General features: G+C 47.8%; 1 protein-coding gene across 7 annotated transcripts in view; it reads left to right on the forward strand.

The window, feature by feature from the left end:
• The window catches only part of LOC139365214 (syntaxin-binding protein 4), a 146,951-nt gene extending 119,352 nt beyond the window's left edge, over positions 1–27,599 (forward strand). For 6 of the 7 annotated variants that reach the window (XM_071102703.1, XM_071102704.1, XM_071102697.1 and 3 more), the window contains exons 13-22: positions 8,758–8,854; positions 10,256–10,383; positions 12,047–12,136; positions 14,642–14,719; positions 19,889–19,939; positions 20,168–20,311; positions 24,402–24,518; positions 25,591–25,640; positions 25,770–25,970; positions 26,167–27,599. In XM_071102703.1, coding sequence (XP_070958804.1) covers positions 8,758–8,854; positions 10,256–10,383; positions 12,047–12,136; positions 14,642–14,719; positions 19,889–19,939; positions 20,168–20,311; positions 24,402–24,518; positions 25,591–25,640; positions 25,770–25,970; positions 26,167–26,233 — 1,023 coding nt within the window. In that variant the 3' untranslated portion in view covers positions 26,234–27,599. Of the gene's footprint in view, positions 1–8,757; positions 8,855–10,255; positions 10,384–12,046; positions 12,137–14,641; positions 14,720–19,888; positions 19,940–20,167; positions 20,312–24,401; positions 24,519–25,590; positions 25,641–25,769; positions 25,975–26,166 lie in introns of all 7 variants that reach the window. The other variant, XM_071102702.1, reaches the window with a different exon arrangement.

Here is a 27,599-nt window from a genome sequence, read left to right on the forward strand (position 1 = left end):
CGACTTACAGCTGTAATCGCAGCAAAAGGTGGCGCTACAAAGTATTAACTTAAGGGGGCTGAATAATTTTGAAATATCCAATAAATGTCGTTCCACTTCATGATTGTGTCCCACTTGTTGTTGATTCTTCACAAAAAAATACAGTTTTATATCTTTATGTTTGAAGCCTGAAATGTGGCAAAAGGTCGCAAAGTTCAAGGGGGCCGAATACTTTCGCAAGGCACTGTAACTGTAATTTACCAGACAAGATTTGGTTAGAATTCCATGGCATTATTTTACTGTATATAATCTCCTTTTTTCTCTATCTCCTGTATCTCTATCTATCTATCTATCTATCTATCTATCTATCTATCTATCTATCTATCTATATATATCTCTCTCTCTCTCTCTCTCTCTCTCTCTCTCTCTCCCTCTCTCTCTCGCTCTATCGCTCTCTCTCTCTTTTTCTCTCTCTCTCTCCATACCACCACCATATACTCCCCCTGTATCTCTCTCCATTCCACCACCATATACTCCCCCTGTATCTCTCTCCATTCCACCACCATATACTCCCCCTGTATCTCTCTCCATTCCACTACCATATACTCCCCCTGTATATCTCTCCATTCCACCACCATATACTCCCCCTGTATCTCTCTCTCTCCATTCCACCACCATATACTCCCTCTGTATCTCTCCATTCCGCCACCATATACTCCCCCTGTATCTCTCTCCATTCCACCACCATATACTCCCCCTGTATCTCTCTCCATTCCACCACCATATACTCCCCCTGTATCTCTCTCCATTCCACTACCATATACTCCCCCTGTATATCTCTCCATTCCACCACCATATACTCCCCCTGTATATCTCTCCATTCCACCACCATATACTCCCCCTGTATCTCTCTCCATTCTACCACCATATACTCCCCCTGTATCTCTCTCTCTCCATTCCACCACCATATACTCCCTCTGTATCTCTCCATTCCACCACCATATACTCCCCCTGTATCTCTCTCCATTCTACCGCCATATACTCCCCCTGTATCTCTCCATTCCACCACCATATACTCCCCCTGTATCTCTCTCCATTCTACCGCCGTATACTCCCCCTGTATCTCTCCATTCCACCACCATATACTCCCCCTGTATCTCTCTCCATTCCACCACCATATACTCCCCCTGTATCTCTCCATTCTACCACCATATACTCCCCCTGTATCTCTCTCCATTCCACCACCATATACTCCCCCTGTATCTCTCCATTCCACCACCATATACTCCCCCTGTATCTCTCTCCATTCTACCACCATATACTCCCCCTGTATCTCTCCATTCTACCGCCATATACTCCCCCTGTATCTCTCCATTCCACCACCATATACTCCCCCTGTATCTCTCTCCATTCTACCGCCATATACTCCCCCTGTATCTCTCCATTCCACCACCATATACTCCCCCTGTATCTCTCTCCATTCTACCACCATATACTCCCCCTGTATCTCTCTCCATTCCACTACCATATACTCCCCCTGTATCTCTCTCCATTCCACCATCATATACTCCCCCTGTATCTCTCCATTCCACCACCATATACTCCCCCTGTATCTCTCTCCATTCCACCACCATATACTCCCCCTGTATCTCTCCATTCTACCACCATATACTCCCCCTGTATCTCTCTCCATTCCACCACCATATACTCCCCCTGTATCTCTCCATTCCACCACCATATACTCCCCCTGTATCTCTCTCCATTCTACCACCATATACTCCCCCTGTATCTCTCCATTCCACCACCATATACTCCCCCTGTATCTCTCTCCATTCTACCACCATATACTCCCCCTGTATCTCTCCATTCCACCACCATATACTCCCCCTGTATCTCTCTCTCTCCATTCCACCACCATATACTCCCTCTGTATCTCTCTCCATTCCACTACCATATACTCCCCCTGTATCTCTCCATTCCACCACCATATACTCCCCCTGTATCTCTCTCCATTCCACTACCATATACTCCCCCTGTATCTCTCCATTCCACCACCATATACTCCCCCCTGTATCTCTCTCCATTCCACCACCATATACTCCCCCTGTATCTCTCCATTCCACCACCATATACTCCCCCTGAATCTCTCTACATTCCACCACCATATACTCCCCCTGTATCTCTCTCTCTCCATTCCACCACCATATACTCCCCCTGTATCTCTCTCTCCATTCCACCACCATATACTCCCCCTGTATCTCTCTCCATTCCACCACCATATACTCCCCCTGTATCTCTCTCCATTCCACCACCATATACTCCCCCTGTATCTCTCTCCATTCCACCACCATATACTCCCCCTGTATCTCTCCATTCTACCACCATATACTCCCCCTGTATCTCTCCATTCCACCACCATATACTCCCCCTGTATCTCTCCATTCCACCACCATATACTCCCCCTGTATCTCTCTCCATTCCACCACCATATACTCCCCCTGTATCTCACTCTCTCCATTCCACCACCATATACTCCCCCTGTATCTCTCCATTCCACCACCATATACTCCCCCTGTTTCTCTCTCCATTCCACCACCATATACTCCCCCTGTATCTCTCTCTCTCCATTCCACCACCATATACTCCCCCTGTATCTCTCCATTCCACCACCATATACTCCCCCTGTATCTCTCCATTCCACCACCATATACTCCCCCTGTATCTCTCCATTCCACCACCATATACTCCCCCTGTATCTCTCTCTCTCCATTCCACCACCATATACTCCCCCTGTATCTCTCTCTCTCCATTCCACCACCATATACTCCCCCTGTATCTCTCTCCATTCCACCACCATATACTCCCCCTGTATCTCTCTCCATTCCACCACCATATACTCCCCCTGTATCTCTCTCCATTCCACTACCATATACTCCCCCTGTATCTCTCCATTCCACCACCATATACTCCCACTGTATCTCTCTCTCTCCATTCCACCACCATATACTCCCCCTGTATCTCTCTCCATTCCACCACCATATACTCCCACTGTATCTCTCTCTCTCCATTCCACCACCATATACTCCCCCTGTATATGGTGGTGGAATGGTCCTCTGCAGTTGTTTAGCAGTGATTTTAATCTAATCTTAATCTCACTCAGTCTGTGACTGACCCTAATCTAGCACAGTCTCATTAATGGGATTAGGCCCTGGTTGTGGCTCTAGTCCCTGCTCCCTGGCTCTAGTCCCTGCTCCCTGGCTCTAGTCCCTGCTCCCTGGCTCTAGTCCCTGCTCCCTGGCTCTAGTCCTTGCTCCCTGGCTCTAGTCCCTGCTCCCTGGCTCTGGTTCCTGCTCCCTGGCTCTGGTCCCTGCTCCCTGGCTCTACTCCCTGCTCCCTGGCTCTAGTCCCTGCTCCCTGGCTCTAGTCCCTGCTCCCTGGCTCTAGTCCCTGCTCCCTGGCTCTAGTCCCTGGTCCCTGGCTCTAGTCCCTGCTCCCTGGCTCTAGTCCCTGCTCCCTGGCTCTAGTCCTTGCTCCCTGGCTCTAGTCCCTGCTCCCTGGCTCTGGTTCCTGCTCCCTGGCTCTGGTCCCTGCTCCCTGGCTCTACTCCCTGCTCCCTTGCTCTAGTCCCTGCTCCCTGGCTCTAGTCCCTGCTCCCTGGCTCTAGTCCCTGCTCCCTGGCTCTAGTCCCTGCTCCCTGGCTCTAGTCCCTGCTCCCTGGCTCTAGTCCCTGCTCCCTGGCTCTAGTCCCTGCTCCCTGGCTCTAGTCCCTGCTCCCTGGCTCTAGTCCCTGCTCCCTGGCTCTAGTCCCTGCTCCCTGGCTCTGGTTCCTGCTCCCTGGCTCTGGTTCATGCCTGGTACGGGTTGCGTTGCCGGAGGGAGCAATTTAACGTCGCACACAGACACAATGCTCTACAGCTTTACTGTACTGGTTAACTGTGGTGACATGAGACAGGGTTAGTTTGGGTTGAATAACACACAGACACAATGCCCTACAGCTTTACTGTACTGGTTAACTGTGGTGACAGAGACAGGGTTAGTTTGGGTTGAATAACACACAGACACAATGCCCTACAGCTTTACTGTACTGGTTAACTGTGGGGACAGAGACAGGGTTAGTTTGGGTTGAATAACACACAGACACAATGCTCTACAGCTTTACTGTACTGGTTAACTGTAGGGACAGAGACAGGGTTAGTTTGGGTTGAATAACACACAGACACAATGCCCCTACAGCTTTACTGTACTGGTTAACTGTGGTGACAGAGACAGGGTTAGTTTGGTTTGAATAACACACAGACACAATGCCCTACAGCTTTACTGTACTGGTTAACTCTGGTGACAGAGACAGGGTTAGTTTGGGTTGAATAACACACAGACACAATGCCCTACAGCTTTACTGTACTGGTTAACTGTGGGGACAGAGACAGGGTTAGTTTGGGTTGAATAACACACAGACACAATGCCCTACAGCTTTACTGTACTGGTTAACTGTGGTGACAGAGACAGGGTTAGTTTGGGTTGAATAACACACAGACACAATGCCCTACAGCTTTACTGTACTGGTTAACTGTGGTGACAGAGACAGGGTTAGTTTGGGTTGAATAACACACAGACACAATGCCCTACAGCTTTACTGTACTGGTTAACTGTGGTGACAGAGACAGGGTTAGTTTGGGTTGAATATCACACAGACACAATGCCCTACAGCTTTACTGTACTGGTTAACTGTGGTGACAGAGACAGGGTTAGTTTGGGTTGAATAACACACAGACACAATGCCCTACAGCTTTACTGTACTGGTTAACTGTGGTGACAGAGACAGGGTTAGTTTGGGTTGAATAACACACAGACACAATGCCCTACAGCTTTACTGTACTGGTTAACTGTGGTGACAGAGACAGGGTTAGTTTGGGTTGAATAACACACAGACACAATGCCCTACAGCTTTACTGTACTGGTTAACTGTGGTGACAGAGACAGGATTAGTTTGGGTTGAATAACACACAGACACAATGCCCTACAGCTTTACTGTACTGGTTAACTGTGGTGACAGAGACAGGGTTAGTTTGGGTTGAATAACACACAGACACAATGCCCTACAGCTTTACTGTACTGGTTAACTGTGGGGACAGAGACAGGGTTAGTTTGGGTTGAATAACACACAGACACAATGCCCTACAGCTTTACTGTACTGGTTAACTGTGGTGACAGAGACAGGGTTAGTTTGGGTTGAATAACACACAGACACAATGCCCTACAGCTTTACTGTACTGGTTAACTGTGGTGACAGAGACAGGGTTAGTTTGGGTTGAATAACACACAGACACAATGCCCTACAGCTTTACTGTACTGGTTAACTGTGGTGACAGAGACAGGGTTAGTTTGGGTTGAATAACACACAGACACAATGCCCTACAGCTTTCCTGTACTGGTTAACTGTGGGGACAGAGACCGGGTTAGTTTGGGTTGAATAACACACAGACACAATGCCCAACAGCTTTACTGTACTGGTTAACTGTGGTGACATGTGACAGGGTTAGTGTGGGTTGAATAACACACAGACGCAATGCTCTACAGCGTTACTGTACTGGTTAACTGTGGTGACAGAGACAGGGTTAGTTTGGGTTGAATAACACACAGACACAATGCCCTACAGCTTTACTGTACTGGTTAACTGTGGTGACAGAGACAGGGTTAGTTTGGGTTGAATAACACACAGACAATGCCCTACAGCTTTACTGTACTGGTTAACTGTGGTGACAGAGACAGGGTTAGTTTGGGTTGAATAACACACAGACACAATGCCCTACAGCTTTACTGTACTGGTTAACTGTGGGGACAGAGACAGGGTTAGTTTGGGTTGAATAACACACAGACACAATGCCCTACAGCTTTACTGTACTGGTTAACTGTGGTGACAGAGACAGGGTTAGTTTGGGTTGAATAACACACAGACACAATGCCCTACAGCTTTACTGTACTGGTTAACTGTGGTGACAGAGACAGGGTTAGTTTGGGTTGAATAACACACAGACACAATGCCCTACAGCTTTACTGTACTGGTTAACTGTGGTGACAGAGACAGGGTTCGTTTGGGTTGAATATCACACAGACACAATGCCCTACAGCTTTACTGTACTGGTTAACTGTGGTGACAGAGACAGGGTTAGTTTGGGTTGAATAACACACAGACACAATGCCCTACAGCTTTACTGTACTGGTTAACTGTGGTGACAGAGACAGGGTTAGTTTGGGTTGAATAACACACAGACACAATGCCCTACAGCTTTACTGTACTGGTTAACTGTGGTGACAGAGACAGGGTTAGTTTGGGTTGAATAACACACAGACACAATGCCCTACAGCTTTACTGTACTGGTTAACTGTGGTGACAGAGACAGGGTTAGTTTGGGTTGAATAACACACAGACACAATGCCCTACAGCTTTACTGTACTGGTTAACTGTGGTGACAGAGACAGGGTTAGTTTGGGTTGAATAACACACAGACACAATGCCCTACAGCTTTACTGTACTGGTTAACTGTGGGGACAGAGACAGGGTTAGTTTGGGTTGAATAACACACAGACACAATGCCCTACAGCTTTACTGTACTGGTTAACTGTGGTGACAGAGACAGGGTTAGTTTGGGTTGAATAACACACAGACACAATGCCCTACAGCTTTACTGTACTGGTTAACTGTGGTGACAGAGACAGGGTTAGTTTGGGTTGAATAACACACAGACACAATGCCCTACAGCTTTACTGTACTGGTTAACTGTGGTGACAGAGACAGGGTTAGTTTGGGTTGAATAACACACAGACACAATGCCCTACAGCTTTACTGTACTGGTTAACTGTGGGGACAGAGACCGGGTTAGTTTGGGTTGAATAACACACAGACACAATGCCCAACAGCTTTACTGTACTGGTTAACTGTGGTGACATGTGACAGGGTTAGTGTGGGTTGAATAACACACAGACGCAATGCTCTACAGCGTTACTGTACTGGTTAACTGTGGTGACAGAGACAGGGTTAGTTTGGGTTGAATAACACACAGACACAATGCCCTACAGCTTTACTGTACTGGTTAACTGTGGTGACAGAGACAGGGTTAGTTTGGGTTGAATAACACACAGACACAATGCCCTACAGCTTTACTGTACTGGTTAACTGTGGGGACAGAGACCGGGTTAGTTTGGGTTGAATAACACACAGACACAATGCCCAACAGCTTTACTGTACTGGTTAACTGTGGTGACATGTGACAGGGTTAGTGTGGGTTGAATAACACACAGACGCAATGCTCTACAGCGTTACTGTACTGGTTAACTGTGGGGACAGAGACCGGGTTAGTTTGGGTTGAATAACACACAGACACAATGCCCAACAGCTTTACTGTACTGGTTAACTGTGGTGACAGAGACAGGGTTAGTTTGGGTTGAATAACACACAGACACAATGCCCTACAGCTTTACTGTACTGGTTAACTGTGGTGACAGAGACAGGGTTAGTTTGGGTTGAATAACACACAGTCACGTTCTACTATGATCTCTCTCATGAAGACTGTATATTTTTTTTACAAATGATTGAACAACAGAGTATATAAAACAACATAATATAATATGATGTGTTTTAAGAGTAATCTCACTTGTTTTATGAGAAAGAACGAATTCCAGGACATGGCAGAGAGCATGACCTGAAGAGAGGAGAGGAGAGGAGAGGAGAGGGGAGAGGAGAGGAGAGGAGAGAGAGAAGGAGAGGAGAGGAGAGGATAGGAGAGAGAGAGAGAGAGAGAGAAGGAGAGAAGAGAGCGAGAGAGAGAGAGAGAGAGAGAGAGAGAGAGAAGGAGAGGAGAGAAGAGAGCGAGAGAGAGAGAGAGAGAGAGAGAGAGAGAGAGAGAGAGCGAGAGAGAGAGTAGTTTGTAATGTGTCTAGTGTAGAGAAGTTGTCTTCAGGACAACCAGTTCATGGAGAAGAGAGATTTGTGGTGTAATTCTGCTGTTATACTGCCCCCTGCAGGTCTTCAACCACACAGCAGAGGGTTTTATTTTGTAATACTGTGACAAGATGTCTCTCATACGCCATGTCCTCAGTGAGCAGGGATTTACCATAATGTGAGATTTAAATTCTTCTTAACGCTTTCTCTCCTCTGTCTCGCTCCCCCTCTCTTTCCCCCTCTCTTCCCCCCTCTCCCCTCTCTATGTCCCCCTCTCTTTCCCCCTCTCCCCCCCCTCTCTCCTCTCTATGTCCCCCTCTCTTTCCCCCTCTCTATGTCCCCCTCTCTTTCCCCCTCTCTTCCCCCCTCTCCCCTCTCTATGTCCCCCTCTCTCTCTCTCTCTCTTTCCCCCTCCCCCCCCCCTCTCTCCTCTCTATGTCCCCCTCTCTCTCTCTTTCCCCCTCTCCCCCCCTCTCCCCTCTCTATGTCCCCCTCTCTTTCTCTCTCTTTCCCCCTCTCCCCCCCCCTCTCTCCTCTCTATGTCCCCCTCTCTCTCTCTTTCCCCCTCTCCCCCCCCCTCTCTCCTCTCTATGTCCCCCTCTCTCTCCCCCTCTCTTCCCCCCCTCTCCCCTCTCTATGTTCCCCCCTCTCTCTCCCTCTCTTCCCCCCCTCTCCCCTCTCTATGTTCCCCCCTCTCTCTCTCTCTTTCCCCCTCTTGCTCTCTCTTGCCCCTATCTCTCTCTCTTCCCCCCCTCTCCCCTCTCTATGTCCCCCTCTCTCTCTCTATCTTTCCCCCTCTCTCTCTCTCTTTCCCCCTCTCTCTCCCCAACCCACCCCAGGCGTTGTCGTACCTGGGTCTGGACGTGACAGAGGAGAAGAGGAGGAAGCTGAGACAAAGTCTTATCACTGACCCACAGGGAACCGTGTCCTACGGAGGTATACTGTCTCTATAGCTACCACACACCTAGTGTCTCTATAGATACCACACACCTAGTGTCTCTGTAGCTACCACACACCTAGTGTCTCTATAGCTACCACACACCCAGTGTCTCTATAGCTACCACACACCTAGTGTCTCTATAGCTACCACACACCCAGTGTCTCTATAGCTACCACACACCCAGTGTCTCTATAGCTACCACACACCTAGTGTCTCTATAGCTACCACACACCTAGTGTCTCCATAGCTACCACACACCTAGTGTCTCCATAGCTACCACACACCTAGTGTCTCCATAGCTACCACACACCTACTGTCTCCATAGATACCACACACCTAGTGTCTCCATAGATACCACACACCTAGTGTCTCCATAGATACCACACACCTACTGTCTCTATAGCTACCACACACCTAGTGTCTCCATAGCTACCACACACCTAGTGTCTCCATAGCTACCACACACCTACTGTCTCCATAGATACCACACACCTAGTGTCTCCATAGATACCACACACCTACTGTCTCTATAGCTACCACACACCTAGTGTCTCCATAGATACCACACACCTATTGTCTCTATAGCTACCACACACCTAGTGTCTCTATAGCTACCACACACCTAGTGTCTCCATAGATAACACACACCTAGTGTCTCCATAGCTACCACACACCTAGTGTCTCTATAGCTACCACACACCCACTGTCTCTATAGCTACCACACACCTAGTGTCTCCATAGATACCACACACCTAGTGTCTCTATAGCTACCACACACCTAGTGCCTCCATAGCTACAACACACCTAGTGTCTCCATAGATACCACACACCCACTGTCTCCATAGCTAACACACACCTAGTGTCTCCATAGATATCACACACCTACTGTCTCCATAGCTACCACACACCTACTGTCTCCATAGCTACCACACACCTACTGTTACCATAGCTTCCACAAACCTACTGTCACCATAGCTACCACAAACCTACTGTCACCATAGCTACCACAAACCTACTGTCACCATAGCTACCACTGACTTCTTGAGTACAGGAACAATGGTGGACATATTGAAGCAAGTGGGGACAGCAGACTGGGATAGGGAGAGATTGAATATGTCTGTAAACACTCCAGCCAACTGGTCTGTGCATGCTCTGAGGACCGTCTGGGACGGCAGCCCTGCGAGGGTTAACACGCTTAAACATCTTACCCACTTCGGCCACGGAGAACGAGAGCCCAGAGTCCTCGGGAGCGGCCTGTGTTGGTGGTGCTGTGTTATCCTCAAAGCTGGCAGAGATTTTATTCACAAGCTACTACACAGGGTATAGGGGTTCTGATTGGCTCCTCTGTGTTTTATACAGAGTATAACTTTTCTTTTGCGTTTGTTGTCGCCGGGCAGACTTTGTTGAGGCCACACGCAACGTCTACCAAGAGAATCTGGAGGAGGCGGGACTAGGGCAGAAAGAGTTCATGTTCTCCTATCACGAAGCAGCTAGCTTGATGGACACCTCTGCCTTCCACTCCCCGGTAAGAAAACAACATTGACTTGTGCTTCTTGTTTCAAAGTACTGGGTTTATTAAGTTCTTGTTATGGGAGTCCTTGAGGCTCCTCCTGACTTTGAGGCTTGTGTGACTTTGTGAAGTTTGAGTTGACGAAGAGGATTTACAGACAGTGTTTCTTAGAGGAGATTTACACCCTGCAGCAACACAAGGGAATCATCAAAGATGTCTTTAAGAGCTTCATTGTGACGGTCCCTGTCTCACACACACACACACACACACACACACACACACACACACACACACACACACACACACACACACACACACACACACACACACACACACACACACACACACACACACACACACACACCACACACACACACACACACACACCACACACACACACACACACACACACACACACACACACACACACAGACTCACACAGACTCACACACACACACACACACAGACACACACACACACACACACACACACACACACACACACCACACACACACATACACACACCACACACACATACACACACACAGACTCACACACACACACACACACACACACAGACTCACACACACCACACACCACACACCACACACACATACAGACTCACACACACACACACAGACTCACACACACACACACACACACACAGACACACACACACACACACAGACACACACACACACACACACACACACACACACACAGACACACACACACAGTCTTTAAGAGCTGCCTTCCTCTAAAACTTCCATTGTAATGTTCCCTGTCAGATGTAGGGTGTGCTTCTCACATCATTGTATGCGTGAGTGTGTGTGTGTGTGCATGGGGTTTGTGTGTGTGTGTGAGTGTATGTGTGCATGGTGTTTGTGTACATGGGGCATGTGTACATGGGGGTTGTGTACATGGGGGTTGTGTACATGGGGCATGTGTACATGGTGTTTGTGTGTGTGTGTGTGAGTGTGTGTGTACATGGGGGTTGTGTACATGGGGGTTGTGTGTGTGTGTGTGTGAGTGTGTGTGTACATGGGGTTTGTGTACATGGGGGTTGTGTACATGGGGTTTGTGTGTGTGTGTGTGTGTGTGTGTGTGTGAGTGTTTGTGTACATGGGGTTTGTGTACATGGGGTTTGTGTACATGGGGGTTGTGTACATGGGGTTTATGTGTGTGTGTGTGTGAGTGTGTGTGTACATGGGGGTTGTGTACATGGGGGTTGTGTGTGTGTGTGTGTGTGAGTGTGTGTGTACATGGGGGTTGTGTACATGGGGGTTGTGTGTGTGTGTGTGAGTGTGTGTGTACATGGGGGTTGTGTACATGGGGTTTGTGTGTGTGTGTGTGTGTGTGTGTGTGTGTGAGTGTTCGTGTACATGGGGGTTGTGTACATGGAGTTTGTGTGTGTGTGTGAGTGTGTGTGTACATGGGGGTTGTGTACATGGAGTTTGTGTGTGTGTGTGTGAGTGTGTGTGTACATGGGGTTTGTGTACATGGGGGTTGTGTACATGGGGTTTGTGTGTGTCTGTGTGAGTGTGTGTGAACATGGGGTGTGTGTGTGAGTGTGTGTGTACATGGGGTGTGTGTACATGGGATGTGTGTGTGTGTGTGTGTGGGGTGTGTGTACACGTACAGTCCCTAACTCCAGTCTAACCTCATTGCTGTGTATCAGACCTTTGATTCAGATTCCTACAGTAGTGAAGAACTGGAGCACTTTCAGGCGGAGGTGAAACAGCTGCAGAACCAGATTAAACAACTCAAGGTGAACTCACACTCCTGTACAAACATCACATCTCTGTGTCTGTGTCTGTGTGTGTGTGTGTGTGTGTGTGTGTGTGTGTGTGTGTGTGTGTGTGTGTGTGTGTGTGTGTGTGTGTGTGTGTGTGTGTGTGTGTGTGTGTGTGTGTGTGTGTGTGTCTGTGTGTGTGTGTGTGTGTGTGTGTCAGTGTGTGTGTGTGTGTGTGTGTGTGTGTGTGTGGTGTTGTGGGTGTGTGTGAGAGAGAGAGAGCGCTGTGAATATCACATTCAATTACATCAAACTTTATTGACACTAATTTTCACATATCCACTGCAACTGGTAGTGTTATAACCACTGGCTAAACTAATAGCTTTTCTCAACATAATTCATCACTTTCTAATTTATAACTAAATATAATGTCAATGTAATAAATCATACTGAAATGAAAATGTTGAACAAATAACATAATATATATATTTATCGTTATACTGAAAATATATATATAAATGCGACATGTGAAGTGTTGGTCCCATGTCTCATGAGCTGAAATAAAAGATCCCAGAAATGTTCTACACGCACAAAAAGATTATTTCTCTCAAATGTTGTGCTCAAATGTGTTTACATCGCTGTTAGTGAACATTTCTCCTTTGCCAAGATAATCCATCCACCTGACAGGTGTGGTGTATCAACAAGCTGATTAAACAGCATGATCATTACACAGGTGCACCTTGGACTGGGGACAATAAAAGGCCACTCTAAAATGTGCAGTTTTGTCACACAACACAACGCCACAAATATCTCTAGTTTTGAGGGAGCGTGCAATTGGCATGCTGACTGCAGGTATGTCCACCAGAGCTGTTGCCAGATCATTTAATGTTAATTTCTCTACCATAAGCCGCTTCCAACATTGTTTTAGAGAATTTGGCAGTACGTCTAACCTCACAACCGCAGACCATGATTAACCAGCCCAGGACCTCCACATCAGGATTCTTCACCTGCGGGATGGTCTGAGACCAGCCACCTGGACCTACACATCAGGCTTCTTCACCTGCGGGATGGTCTGAGACCAGCCACCTGGACCTACACATCAGGCTTCTTCACCTGTGGGATGGTCTGAGACCAGCCACCTGGACCTACACATCAGGCTTCTTCACCTGTGGGATGGTCTGAGACCAGCCACCTGGACCTACACATCAAGCTTCTTCACCTGTGGGATGGTCTGAGACCAGCCACCTGGACCTACACATCAGGCTTCTTCACCTGTGGGATGGTCTGAGACCAGCCACCTGGACGACTGATGAAACTGTGGGTTTGCACAACCGAAGAGTTACTGCACAAACGGTCAGAAACTGTCTTAGGGAAGTTCATCTGCGTCGTCCTCGCCAGGGTCGTGACCTGACTGCAATTCGGCGTTGTAACCGACTTCTGTGGGCAAATGTTCCCCTTCGATGGTCACTGGCCCCTTCGATGGTCACTGGCCCCTTCGATGGTCACTGGCACGCTGGAGAAGTGTGTTCTTCCCTGATGAATCCCTCCATCAGTGCTCAGACTGTCCACAATAGGCTGAGAAAGGCTGGACTGAGGGCTTGTACCGACAACAACGTCACTTATGGGCACAAACCCACCGTCGCTGGAACAGACAGGACTGGCAAAAAGTGCTCTTCACTGACGAGTCGCGGTTTTGTCTCACCAGGGTTGATGGTCGGATTCGCGTTTATCGCCAGAGGAATGAGCGTTACACTGCGGCCTGTACTCTGGAGCGGGATCGATTTGGAGGTCCGTCATGGTCCGTCATGGTCTGGGGCGGTGTGTCACAGCATCATCGGACTGAGCTTGTTGTCATTGCAGGCAATCTCAACGCTGTGTGTTACAGGGAAGACATCCTCTTTCCTCATGTGGTACCCTCCCTGCAGGCTTATCCTGACAATGCCACCAGCCACACTGCTCGTTCTGTGCGTGATTTCCTGCAAGACAGGAATGTCAGTGTTCTGCCATGGCCAGCGAAGAGCCCGGATCTCAATCCCATTGAGCACATCTGGGACCTGTTGGATCGGAGGGCTAAGGTCCCCCAGAAATGTCCAAGAACTTGCAGGTGCCTTGGTGGAAGAGTGAGGTAACATCTCACAGCAAGAACTGGCAAATCTGGTGCAGTCCATGAGGAGGAGATGCACTGCAGTACTTAATGCAGCTGGTGGCCACACCAGATACTTGACTGTTACTTTTGATTTTGATCTCCCCTTTGTTCAGGGGACACATTATTCCATTTCTGTTAGTCACGTGTCTGTGGAACTTGTTCAGTTTACTGTATGTCTCAGTTGTTGAATCTTGTTATGTTCATACAAATATTTACACATTAAGTTAAGTTTGCTGAAAATGAACGCAGTTGACAGTGAGAGGCCGTTTCTGTAGTCTATAGTTTATATTGGCCACACCCCCTCTGGCCTTATTGCTTAAATATACAATGTTACTATTTTACAATGTGCAATGTGTATCAGAGTAACATTGAATTGACTTCAACTTTGTTCACAGTCCAATCACAGCCAGCCTGCTGGTTTTCCTACACTACCCCAGATCAGTCAGCCTGCTGGTTTTCCTACACTACCCCAGGTCAGTCAACGTGCTGGTTTTCCTACACTACCCCAGATCAGTCAACCTGCTGGTTTTCCTACACTACCCCAGGTCAGTCAACCTGATGGTTTTTCTACACTACCCCAGGTCAGTCAACCTGCTGGTTTTCCTACACTACCCCAGATCAGTCAACCTGCTGGTTTTCCTACACTACCCCAGACCAGTCAACCTGATGGTTTTCCTACACTACCCCAGATCAGTCAACCTGCTGGTTTTCCTACACTACCCCAGGTCAGTCAACCTGTTGGTTTTAATAAACTACCCCAGATCAGTCAACCTGCTGGTTTTCCTACACTACCCCAGATCAGTCAACCTGCTGGTTTTCCTACACTACCCCAGGTCAGTCAGCCTGCTGGTTTTCCTACACTACCCCAGGTCAGTCAACCTGTTGGTTTTAATAAACTACCCCAGGTCAGTCAGCCTGCTGGTTTTCCTACACTATCCCAGATCAGTCAACCTGCTGGTTTTCCTACACTACCACAGGTCAGTCAACCTGTTGGTTTTCCTACACTACCCCAGGTCAGTCAACCTGCTGGTTTTCCTACACTACCCCAGGTCAGTCAACCTGATGGTTTTCCTACACTACCCCAGATCAGTCAACCTGCTGGTTTTCCGACACTACCCCAGATCAGTCAACCTGCTGGTTTTCCTACACTACCCCAGGTCAGTTAACCTGATGGTTTTCCTACACTACCCCAGGTCAGTCAACCTGCTGGTTTTCCTACACTACCCCAGGACACAGAGCACAGCAAGTCGACCCAGGAGGAGGAGTTACACAACACCTCAGAGGTGAGTGACAACAAGTGGACAACCACGGTGGGATACGCTGCGATACGGTGGGATATGGTGGGATACGCTGCGATATGATGGGATATGGTGGGATACGCTGCGATAAGATGGGATATGGTGGGATACGCTGCGATACGCTGCGATACGGTGGGATATGATGGGATACGCTGCGATTCGATGGGATATGGTGGGATACGATGGGATATGGTTGGATATGATGGGATACGCTGCGACACAATGGGATATGGTGGGATACACTGCGATGCGGTGCGATACGCTGTGATAAGATGGGATATGGTGGGATACCCTGCGATACGGTGGGATATGGTGGGATACGCTGCGATAAGATGGGATACGGTGGGATACGCTGCGATAAGATGGGATACGGTGGGATACGCTGCGATACAATGGGATATGGTGGGATAAGATGGGATATGTTGGGATACCCAGCGATACGGTGGGATACGCTGCGATAAGATGGGATACGGTGGGATACGCTGCAATAAGATGGGATATGGTGGGATACGCTGCTATAAAATGGGATATGGTGGGATACGCTGCGATAAGATGGGATATGGTGGGATACGCTGCGATAAGATGGGATACGGTGGGATATGGTGGGATAAGATGGGATACGGTGGGATACGGTGGGATATGGTGGGTTACGGTGGGATACGCTGCGATACGGGGGATACACTACGATACGGTGGGATATGATGGGATACGCTGCGATACGCTGCGATACGCTGGGATACGATGGGATACGCTGCGATACGATGGGATACGCTGCGATACGATGGGATATGGTGGGATACGCTACGATACGCTGCGATATGGTGGGATATGATGGGATACGCTGCGATTCGATGGGATATGATGGGATACGATGGGATATGGTTGGATATGATGGGATACGCTGCGACACGACGGGATATGGTGGGACATGGTGGGATACGCTGCGATACGGGGGGATACGCTACGATACGGTGGGATATGATGGTATACGCTGCGATACGATGGGATACGCTGCAATACGCTGCGATACGGTGGGATATGATGGGATACGCTGCGATACGCTGCGATATGATGGGATACGCTGCGATTCGATGGGATATGGTGGGATACGATGGGATATGGTTGGATATGATGGGATACGCTGCGATATGATGGGATACGCTGGGATACGCTGCGATACGGTGGGATATGATGGGATACGCTGCGATACGCTGCGATATGATGGGATACGCTGCGATTCGATGGGATATGGTGGGATACAATGGGATATGGTTGGATATGATGGGATACGCTGCGACACGATGGGATATGGTGGGATACACTGGGATACGCTGTGATAAGATGGGATATGGTGGGATACGCTGCGATACGATGGGATATGGTGGGATACGCTACGATACGCTGCGATACGGTGGGATATGATGGGATACGCTGCGATTCGATGGGATATGATGGGATACGATGGGATATGGTTGGATATGATGGGATACGCTGCGACACGACGGGATATGGTGGGACATGGTGGGATACGCTGCGATACGGGGGGATACGCTACGATACGGTGGGATATGATGGTATACGCTGCGATACGATGGGATACGCTGCGATACGCTGCGATACGGTGGGATATGATGGGATACGCTGCGATACGCTGCGATATGATGGGATACGCTGCGATTCGATGGGATATGGTGGGATACGATGGGATATGGTTGGATATGATGGGATACGCTGCGATATGATGGGATACGCTGGGATACGCTGCGATACGGTGGGATATGATGGGATACGCTGCGATACGCTGCGATATGATGGGATACGCTGCGATTCGATGGGATATGGTGGGATACAATGGGATATGGTTGGATATGATGGGATACGCTGCGACACGATGGGATATGGTGGGATACACTGGGATACGCTGTGATAAGATGGGATATGGTGGGATACGCTGCGATACGATGGGATATGGTGGGATACGCTACGATACGCTGCGATACGGTGGGATATGATGGGATACGCTGCGATTCGATGGGATATGATGGGATACGATGGGATATGGTTGGATATGATGGGATACGCTGCGACACGACGGGATATGGTGGGACATGGTGGGATACGCTGCGATACGGGGGGATACGCTACGATACGGTGGGATATGATGGTATACGCTGCGATACGATGGGATACGCTGCGATACGCTGCGATACGGTGGGATATGATGGGATACGCTGCGATACGCTGCGATATGATGGGATACGCTGCGATTCGATGGGATATGGTGGGATACGATGGGATATGGTTGGATATGATGGGATACGCTGCGATATGATGGGATACGCTGGGATACGCTGCGATACGGTGGGATATGATGGGATACGCTGCGATACGCTGCGATATGATGGGATACGCTGCGATTCGATGGGATATGGTGGGATACAATGGGATATGGTTGGATATGATGGGATACGCTGCGACACGATGGGATATGGTGGGATACACTGGGATACGCTGTGATAAGATGGGATATGGTGGGATACCCTGCGATACGGTGGGATATGGTGGGATACACTGGGATACGCTGCGATAAGATGGGATATGATGGGATACGGTGCGATAAGATGGGATACGGTGGGATACGCTGCGATACAATGGGATATGGTGGGATAAGATGGGATATGTTGGGATACCCAGCGATACGGTGGGATAATCCCACCGTATCCCATCTTATCCCACAGTATCCTACCATATCCCATTTTATCGCAGCGTATTCCAGCGTATCCCACCGTATCCCATCTTATCGCAGCGTATCCCAGCGTATCCCACCATTTCCCATCTTATCGCAGCGTATCCCAGCGTATCCCACCATATCCCATCTTATCGCAGCGTATCCCAGCGTATCCCACCATATCCCATCTTATCGCAGCGTATCCCAGCGTATCCCATTGTGTCGCAGCGTATCCCAGCGTATCCCATTGTATCGCAGCGTATCCCATTGTGTCGCAGCGTATCCCAGCGTATCCCATTGTATCGCAGCGTATCCCAGCGTATCCCATTGTATCGCAGCGTATCCCATTGTATCGCAGCGTATCCCAGCGTATCCCAGCGTATCCCCATTGTATCGCAGCGTATCCCATTGTATCGCAGCGTATCCCATTGTATCGCAGCGTATCCCATTGTATCGCAGCGTATCCCACCGTATCGCAGCGTATCCCATCATATCCCATTGTATCGCAGCGTATCCCACCGTATCGCAGCGTATCCCACCGTATCGCAGCGTATCCCATCGTATCCCACCGTATCCCATCGTATCCCATTGTATCGCAGCGTATCCCATCGTATCCCATCGTATCCCACCGTATCCCACCGTATCCCACCGTATCCCACCGTATCCCAGCGTATCCCATCGTATCCCATCGTATCCCATCGTATCCCAGCGTATCCCATCGTACCCCATCGTATCCCATTGTATCGCAGCGTATCCCAGCGTATCCCAGCGTATCCCATCGTATCCCATCGTATCCCTCCGTATCTCACCGTATCCCACCGTATCCCACCGTATCCCATCGTATCGCACCGTATCCCATCGTATCCCATCGTATCCCACCGTATCCCACCGTATCCCATCGTATCCCATCGTATCGCACCGTATCCCATCGTATCGCACCGTATCCCATCGTATCCCACCGTATCCCATCGTATCGCAGCGTATCCCATCGTATCGCACCGTATCCCATCGTATCGCACCGTATCCCACCGTATCCCACCGTATCCCATCGTATCCCACCGTATCCCATCGTATCCCACCGTATCGTATCGCACCGTATCCCATCGTATCCCACCGTATCTCATCTTATCCTATCATATCCTATCGTATCTTATCGTATTCTATCGTATCCTGTCGAATTTTATCATATCTTATTCTATCTTATCATATCTTATTCTATCTTATCCTATCGTATCTTATCGTATCCTATCGTATCTTATCCTATCTTGTGCTATCTTTGCCAGGCATAGTTGTATTAACACACTCATTATTGCTCTTTTTCCTTCACTCATTCCCTCCCTCTCTCTCCATCCCTTCCACCCTCTCTCTCCATCCCTCCCTCCCTCATTCCCTCCCTCTCTCTCCATCCCTCCCTCTCTCTCCATCCTTCCCTCCCTCATTCCCTCCCTCTCTCTCCATCCCTCCCTCCCTCCCTCATTCCCTCCCCATCCCTCCCTCCCTCATTCCCTCCCTCTCTCTCCCTCATTCCCTCTCCCTCCCTCAGTCCCTCCCTCTCTCTCCATCCCTCCCTCCCTCATTCCCTCCCTCTCTCTCCCTCATTCCCTCCCTCCCTCCAGAAAGCGTGTGCGACGGTGGAGGAGAACAGTCGTCTGAAGACTCGTCTGCAGGTAATATTTATCCACTAATAAACCCCTAAACAAGACAAGAGACTTCACCCCCACAGCTGCTCCATGGTCTCTATGTGTACAGTTTGTGTACTCATGTAAATGTCTGCAGTACGGCTGGTATGTGTCCCAAGTTGAATTTCCGTTGGAAATGGGAAGTTGAATTTCTGTTAGACCTTGGGTACATCTTCATCTTCTCTTCTTCTTCTTCTTCTTCTTCTACCCCTGCAGGTAGCGGAGGCAGTGCAGAGAGACAGACAGAGTAACAGTGCAGAGCAGGACTATGAAGAGGTCATTACACTGCTAGAGGCTGAGATCAAAGACCTGAAGAACCAACTGGCGGGCAAGAAACAGAAGGGTCTGGAAGCTACTAAGGTAGACTTAAAACCAATTAATGGAAGAAAAGACTAGAGTCGTCTGGGTGGGCTGCAGACACAAGAAACAGAAGGGTCTGGAAGCTACTAAGGTAGACTTAAAACCAATTAATGGAAGAAAAGACTAGAGTCGTCTGGGTGGGCCGCAGACACAAGTGATGACAAAGCAGTCATAAAGATGTGCAGGTTGGTTGCAGTGGAGGGCAGCAGACCTCTCCATTTCTGAAACACTCCAGACAATTGTTTGTGACCCAGCAGGACAACACTAGTCTTTTCTACCCTAAAATACTGTGACCCAGCAGGACAACACTAGTCTTTTCTACCATAAAATACTATGACCCAGCAGGACAACACTAGTCTTTTCTACCCTAAAATACTGTGACCCAGCAGGACAACACTAGTCTTTTCTACCCTAAAATACTGTGACCCAGCAGGACAACACTAGTATTTTTCTACCCTAAAATACTGTGACCCTGCAGGACAACACTAGTATTTTCTACCCTAAAATACTGTGACCCAGCAGGACAACACTAGTCTTTTTCTACCCTAAAATACTGTGACCCAGCAGGACAACACTAGTCTTTTGCAGGACAACACTAGTCTTTTTTCTACCCTAAAATACTGTGCCCCAGCTGGACAACACTAGTCTTTTCTACCCTAAAATACTGTGACCCAGCAGGACAACACTAGTATTTTCTACCCTAAAATACTGTGACCCAGCAGGACAACACTAGTCTTTTCTACCATAAAATACTATGACCCAGCAGGACAACACTAGTCTTTTCTACCCTAAAATACTGTGACCCAGCAGGACAACACTAGTCTTTTTCTACCCTAAAATACTGTGACCCAGCAGGACAACACTAGTCTTTTCTACCCTAAAATACTGTGACCCTGCAGGACAACACTAGTCTTTTCTACCCTAGAATACTGTGACCCTGCAGGACAACACTAGTATTTTCTACCCTAAAATACTGTGACCCAGCAGGACAACACTAGTATTTCTACCCTAAAATATTGTGACCCTGCAGGACAACACTAGTCTTTTCTACCCTAAAATACTGTGACCCTGCAGGACAACACTAGTCTTTTCTACCCTAGAATACTGTGACCCTGCAGGACAACACTAGTATTTTCTACCCTAAAATACTGTGACCCAGCAGGACAACACTAGTCTTTTTCTACCCTAAAATACTGTGACCCTGCAGGACAACACTAGTCTTTTCTACCCTAAAATACTGTGACCCTGCAGGACAACACTAGTATTTTCTACCCTAAAATACTGTGACCCAGCAGGACAACACTAGTATTTTCTACCCTAAAATATTGTGACCCAGCAGGACAACACTAGTCTTTTCTACCATAAAATACTATGACCCAGCAGGACAACACTAGTCTTTTCTACCCTAAAATACTGTGACCCAGCAGGACAACACTAGTATTTTCTACCCTAAAATACTGTGACCCAGCAGGACAACACTAGTCTTTTTCTACCCTAAAATACTGTGACCCAGCAGGACAACACTAGTCTTTTGCAGGACAACACTAGTCTTTTTTCTACCCTAAAATACTGTGCCCCAGCTGGACAACACTAGTCTTTTCTACCCTAAAATACTGTGACCCAGCAGGACAACACTAGTATTTTCTACCCTAAAATACTGTGACCCAGCAGGACAACACTAGTCTTTTCTACCATAAAATACTATGACCCAGCAGGACAACACTAGTCTTTTCTACCCTAAAATACTGTGACCCAGCAGGACAACACTAGTCTTTTTCTACCCTAAAATACTGTGACCCAGCAGGACAACACTAGTCTTTTCTACCCTAAAATACTGTGACCCTGCAGGACAACACTAGTCTTTTCTACCCTAGAATACTGTGACCCTGCAGGACAACACTAGTATTTTCTACCCTAAAATACTGTGACCCAGCAGGACAACACTAGTATTTCTACCCTAAAATATTGTGACCCTGCAGGACAACACTAGTCTTTTCTACCCTAAAATACTGTGACCCTGCAGGACAACACTAGTCTTTTCTACCCTAGAATACTGTGACCCTGCAGGACAACACTAGTATTTTCTACCCTAAAATACTGTGACCCAGCAGGACAACACTAGTCTTTTTCTACCCTAAAATACTGTGACCCTGCAGGACAACACTAGTCTTTTCTACCCTAAAATACTGTGACCCTGCAGGACAACACTAGTATTTTCTACCCTAAAATACTGTGACCCAGCAGGACAACACTAGTATTTTCTACCCTAAAATATTGTGACCCAGCAGGACAACACTAGTCTTTTCTACCATAAAATACTATGACCCAGCAGGACAACACTAGTCTTTTCTACCCTAAAATACTGTGACCCAGCAGGACAACACTAGTCTTTTCTACCCTAAAATACTGTGACCCAGCAGGACAACACTAGTATTTTTCTACCCTAAAATACTGTGACCCAGCAGGACAACACTAGTATTTTCTACCCTAAAATACTGTGACCCAGCAGGACAACACTAGTCTTTTTCTACCCTAAAATACTGTGACCCAGCAGGACAACACTAGTCTTTTGCAGGACAACACTAGTCTTTTTTCTACCCTAAAATACTGTGCCCTAGCTGGACAACACTAGTCTTTTTCTACCCTAAAATACTGTGACCCAGCAGGACAACACTAGTATTTTCTACCCTAAAATACTGTGACCCAGCAGGACAACACTAGTCTTTTCTACCATAAAATACTATGACCCAGCAGGACAACACTAGTCTTTTCTACCCTAAAATACTGTGACCCAGCAGGACAACACTAGTCTTTTTCTACCCTAAAATACTGTGACCCAGCAGGACAACACTAGTCTTTTCTACCCTAAAATACTGTGACCCTGCAGGACAACACTAGTCTTTTCTACCCTAGAATACTGTGACCCTGCAGGACAACACTAGTATTTTCTACCCTAAAATACTGTGACCCAGCAGGACAACACTAGTATTTCTACCCTAAAATATTGTGACCCTGCAGGACAACACTAGTCTTTTCTACCCTAAAATACTGTGACCCTGCAGGACAACACTAGTCTTTTCTACCCTAGAATACTGTGACCCTGCAGGACAACACTAGTATTTTCTACCCTAAAATACTGTGACCCAGCAGGACAACACTAGTCTTTTTCTACCCTAAAATACTGTGACCCTGCAGGACAACACTAGTCTTTTCTACCCTAAAATACTGTGACCCTGCAGGACAACACTAGTATTTTCTACCCTAAAATACTGTGACCCAGCAGGACAACACTAGTATTTTCTACCCTAAAATATTGTGACCCAGCAGGACAACACTAGTCTTTTTCTACCATAAAATACTGTGACCCAGCAGGACAACACTAGTCTTTTCTACCCTAAAATACTGTGACCCAGCAGGACAACACTAGTCTTTTCTACCCTAAAATATTGTGACCCAGCAGGACAACACTAGTCTTTTCTACCCTAAAATATTGTGACACAGCAGGGCAACACTAGTCTTTTCTACCCTAAAATACTGTGACCCAGCAGGACAACACTAGTCTTTTCTACCCTAAAATACTGTGACCCAGCAGGGCAACACTAGTCTTTTCTACCCTAAAATACTGTGACCCAGCAGGACAACACTAGTCTTTTCTACCCTAAAATACTGTGACCCAGCAGGACAACACTAGTCTTTTCTACCCTAAAATACTGTGATCCACTAGGACAACACTAGTCAGGAGGATGTGATGGAGTTTAACAGGAAGTGATTATGTGTGTTGTACCCCAGAAGGATGTGATGGAGTTAAACAGGAAGTGATTATGTGTGTTATACTCCAGGAAGATGTGATGGAGTTTAACAGGAAGTGATTCTGTGTGTTATACTCCAGGAAGATGTGATGGAGTTTAACAGGAAGTGATTCTGTGTGTTGTACCATAAAACATTTGTGATGGAGTTAAACAGGAAGTGATTCTGTGTGTTATACTCCAGGAAGATGTGATGGAGTTTAACAGGAAGTGATTATGTGTGTTGTACCCCAGAAGGATGTGATGGAGTTAAACAGGAAGTGATTCTGTGTGTTATACTCTAGGAAGATGTGATGGAGTTAAACAGGAAGTTGTCGATGATTGACTGTCAGCTGAGGAAGTCTGAGCTGAGCAGAAGACACCTGGAGATCTCCAACAAGAAACTACTGGGATTCGCACAGGTACACTACACCTGTAACACACCTGTGACTCACCCCCAACACACCTTTACAACAACACTCACCTCTCATACAACTAACTCCTGGGATTCACACAGGTAACATTACACCTGTAACACAGTAACACACCTTTACAACATCACTTCCTGTCCACCTCTCATACAACTAACTCCTGGGCTTCACACAGGTAACATTACACCTGTAACACAGTAACACACCTTTACAACATCACTTCCTGTCCACCTCTCATACAACTAACTCCTGGGCTTCACACAGGTAACCTGTAACAGGTTACACCTGTAACATTACACCTGTAACACACCTTTACAACAACACTCACCTGTCCACCTCTCAACTGTAAACACAGTCACACATGTTCTGTAACACACCTACCTGTGAGCCCTAGCTGACGCCTCTCCGGGCATGCTCTGTTATGTTCTGAACCTGTACTGCCACCTAGTGGTTCAAAAATACTTTCTAGTTTTATGTATGTGGATTTCTGTGCTGACTGGCTAACTGGCTGGCTGACTGACTGACTGGCTGACTGACTGGCTGGCTAACTGGCTGACTGACTGGCTGGCTAACTGGCTGACTGACTGGCTGGCTAACTGGCTGGCTGGCTAACTGACTGACTGGCTAACTGACTGACTGGCTGGCTGGCTAACTGACTGACTGACTGGCTGGCTGGCTGACTGACTGGCTGGCTGGCTGGCTGGCTAACTGACTGACTGGCTGGCTGGCTAACTGACTGACTGACTGGCTGGCTGTCCGACTGGCTGACTGACTGGCTGTCCGACTGGCTGACTGATTGGCTGGCTAACTGGCTGACTGACTGACTGACTGGCTAACTGGCTAACTGACTGGGGGGTTAACTGGCTGACTGACTGGCTGGCTAACTGACTGGCTGGTTAACTGGCTGACTGACTGGCTGGCTGACTGACTGGCTGGCTAACTGGCTAACTGACTGGCTGGTTAACTGGCTGACTGACTGGCTGGCTAACTGACTGGCTGGTTAACTGGCTGGTTAACTGGCTGGCTAACTGACTGGCTAACTGACTGACTGTTTATTTCTCAGAATGTTCACAAAGTGCTCACCACCCCCAGCTTGTTTGGAATGGAAAATGGGTAAGTGCTTATCTTCTAAATGTAACTCCTTAATGACAATTCTTCAAATGTTTGTTCATTCTGACAGTCTGTTGATCTGACCGGAGGGTTTGGGTGTGTGTGTGTGAACGTGTGTATGTGTGCTTCCAGGAGTAGCAGAACCTCTCCAGCCACAGACAGTCCAGAGACCCCCTCTCCCATCCCAGACCCAGCCTGCCAGTTAGCTGCAGAGGCCAGGGAGCTGGTGGAGGGGGTCAGATCCCTGAGCAGCACCGATGATACAGCCCCTCTCAGTGACTCAGAGGTGGGTGAACCACCTGACCCAGCCATGGACCCTAACCGGGCAACACAGTAAGTATGTATGATCAGCACTTACTTCCACTCACAACCCATCTGTATCTAGATGGAATATGGCCTCTGAGTATTTGATAGGCATAGTCTTCCCTCTCCTCTCTCCTCCTTAACTTCCACTCTTCCTTATCTTCCTCTCTTCCCTCCTCTCTCCTCCTTCCCTCACCTCTCCTCCTTCCCTCCCTCTCTCCCTCAGCCCTCATAGCTCGCAGGCTCAGCCATCTCCTACAGAAGATCCAGCCAAAGACAAGCGCCGCCAGTAGAGAACATTCAGAGAACGTCACAGAGAGCGTTTTAGAGAACGTTACGAGGACGTGAAAAGAACAACGTGGCTGGGGACTAGGCTCAGAAGAACACTGTGGTTGGCTGACTACGTTTACCTAAAAACTACCAACGACCCTTTAAAAGACAGACAGACAGATTGAGAGAGACAACCAGACAGACTGTATGTAGGGTGCTATCCAGTGTGCGTAAAAAAACAACAAAAAAAAACACTTACAACTCTTTAAAAATGAACCGCTGTCATTAGTTGAGGCTTCAGTCAATGTTCTGGGATTGCTTTACCGATTAACCACAAAATGTTCTAGTTTATCTGTTTTCTAATACAGCTGTGTGTGTACTTACATTTCTCTGTTGATATTTAGCATTTGTCAGAATGTGAACGAAGGGGAGATTCTCAACTGGGAGTGACTGGGAACGGTAGCAGGTTTTGAGGTGAAATGGCAGAGACTTGTAGATGCAGTTCAGTTTGTTCCAAAGAGCTTGCCGTAGCCGATTAGACAGCACTACAAAGCCAAGGCGCTACCATTGGGTGTGTAGGTGTACAGACATACAGCATGAGCTATGATGATGATGATGATGATGATGATGCACTGAACCTTTCTATCCCTGAGTTCCAATACTCTGTAAAAGATTCATTCTCTCATGTCCTATTTCCTTGTATCCTATTTCCTTGTATCCTTCCTGACCACTGAAATCTGGAGAGACCGGATAGTTACGTTCAATATGCCGGTATGACATTCATTGGCTGCTCGTCAAATTGGTTCCATCCGTTTATTTTTGGGATCAGCGGTCCTCAAGGACACGAAGAGAGATGAAGACGTTTGTGTTCATTATCTGAGACGGGACAGAAATGTGTATTTTTGCTCACAACCCTTCCCAGAGGTGAGGAGAGGAAGCCAGGCTAGGGTATTGGAACCTAGCCCTAGCTGTCTCTATAGCTGTATCGCCATGGCTACAGTAAGTGCCCTGTATGTGTATACTTCAGAGAGAGAGAGAGAGAGGATAACGTGGACGATGTGCCCTGGTCCAAAGCGTCTCATCCTGATGACATCGTGTCACCATGGTGATGACCCTGTGTAAAGAAACGGTTTGTCCCTTATACTGAAGTGCTCTGATGAACTGTCTGTCTGTTTTGAAGATGATTTTGTCCTGGAAAAGCCCATTTTCTGTTACGGATACCGAGGTAGAGGAAGAAGCTTTAGGACCTGCACGAGCTGTCATGGCGACGCCGAGACGTCTGCTTTTGCTGTTATTATAAAACCTTGTAAATCTTTAAGCTGAAAGAAATATTGCACTCTCCTTTGATGTCCTTCTCCACATCTTCTGACTGACACACACACACACACA

This window comes from Oncorhynchus clarkii, chromosome 13 (genome assembly GCF_045791955.1).
Source record: "Oncorhynchus clarkii lewisi isolate Uvic-CL-2024 chromosome 13, UVic_Ocla_1.0, whole genome shotgun sequence".
Lineage (NCBI taxonomy): Eukaryota > Metazoa > Chordata > Actinopteri > Salmoniformes > Salmonidae > Oncorhynchus > Oncorhynchus clarkii.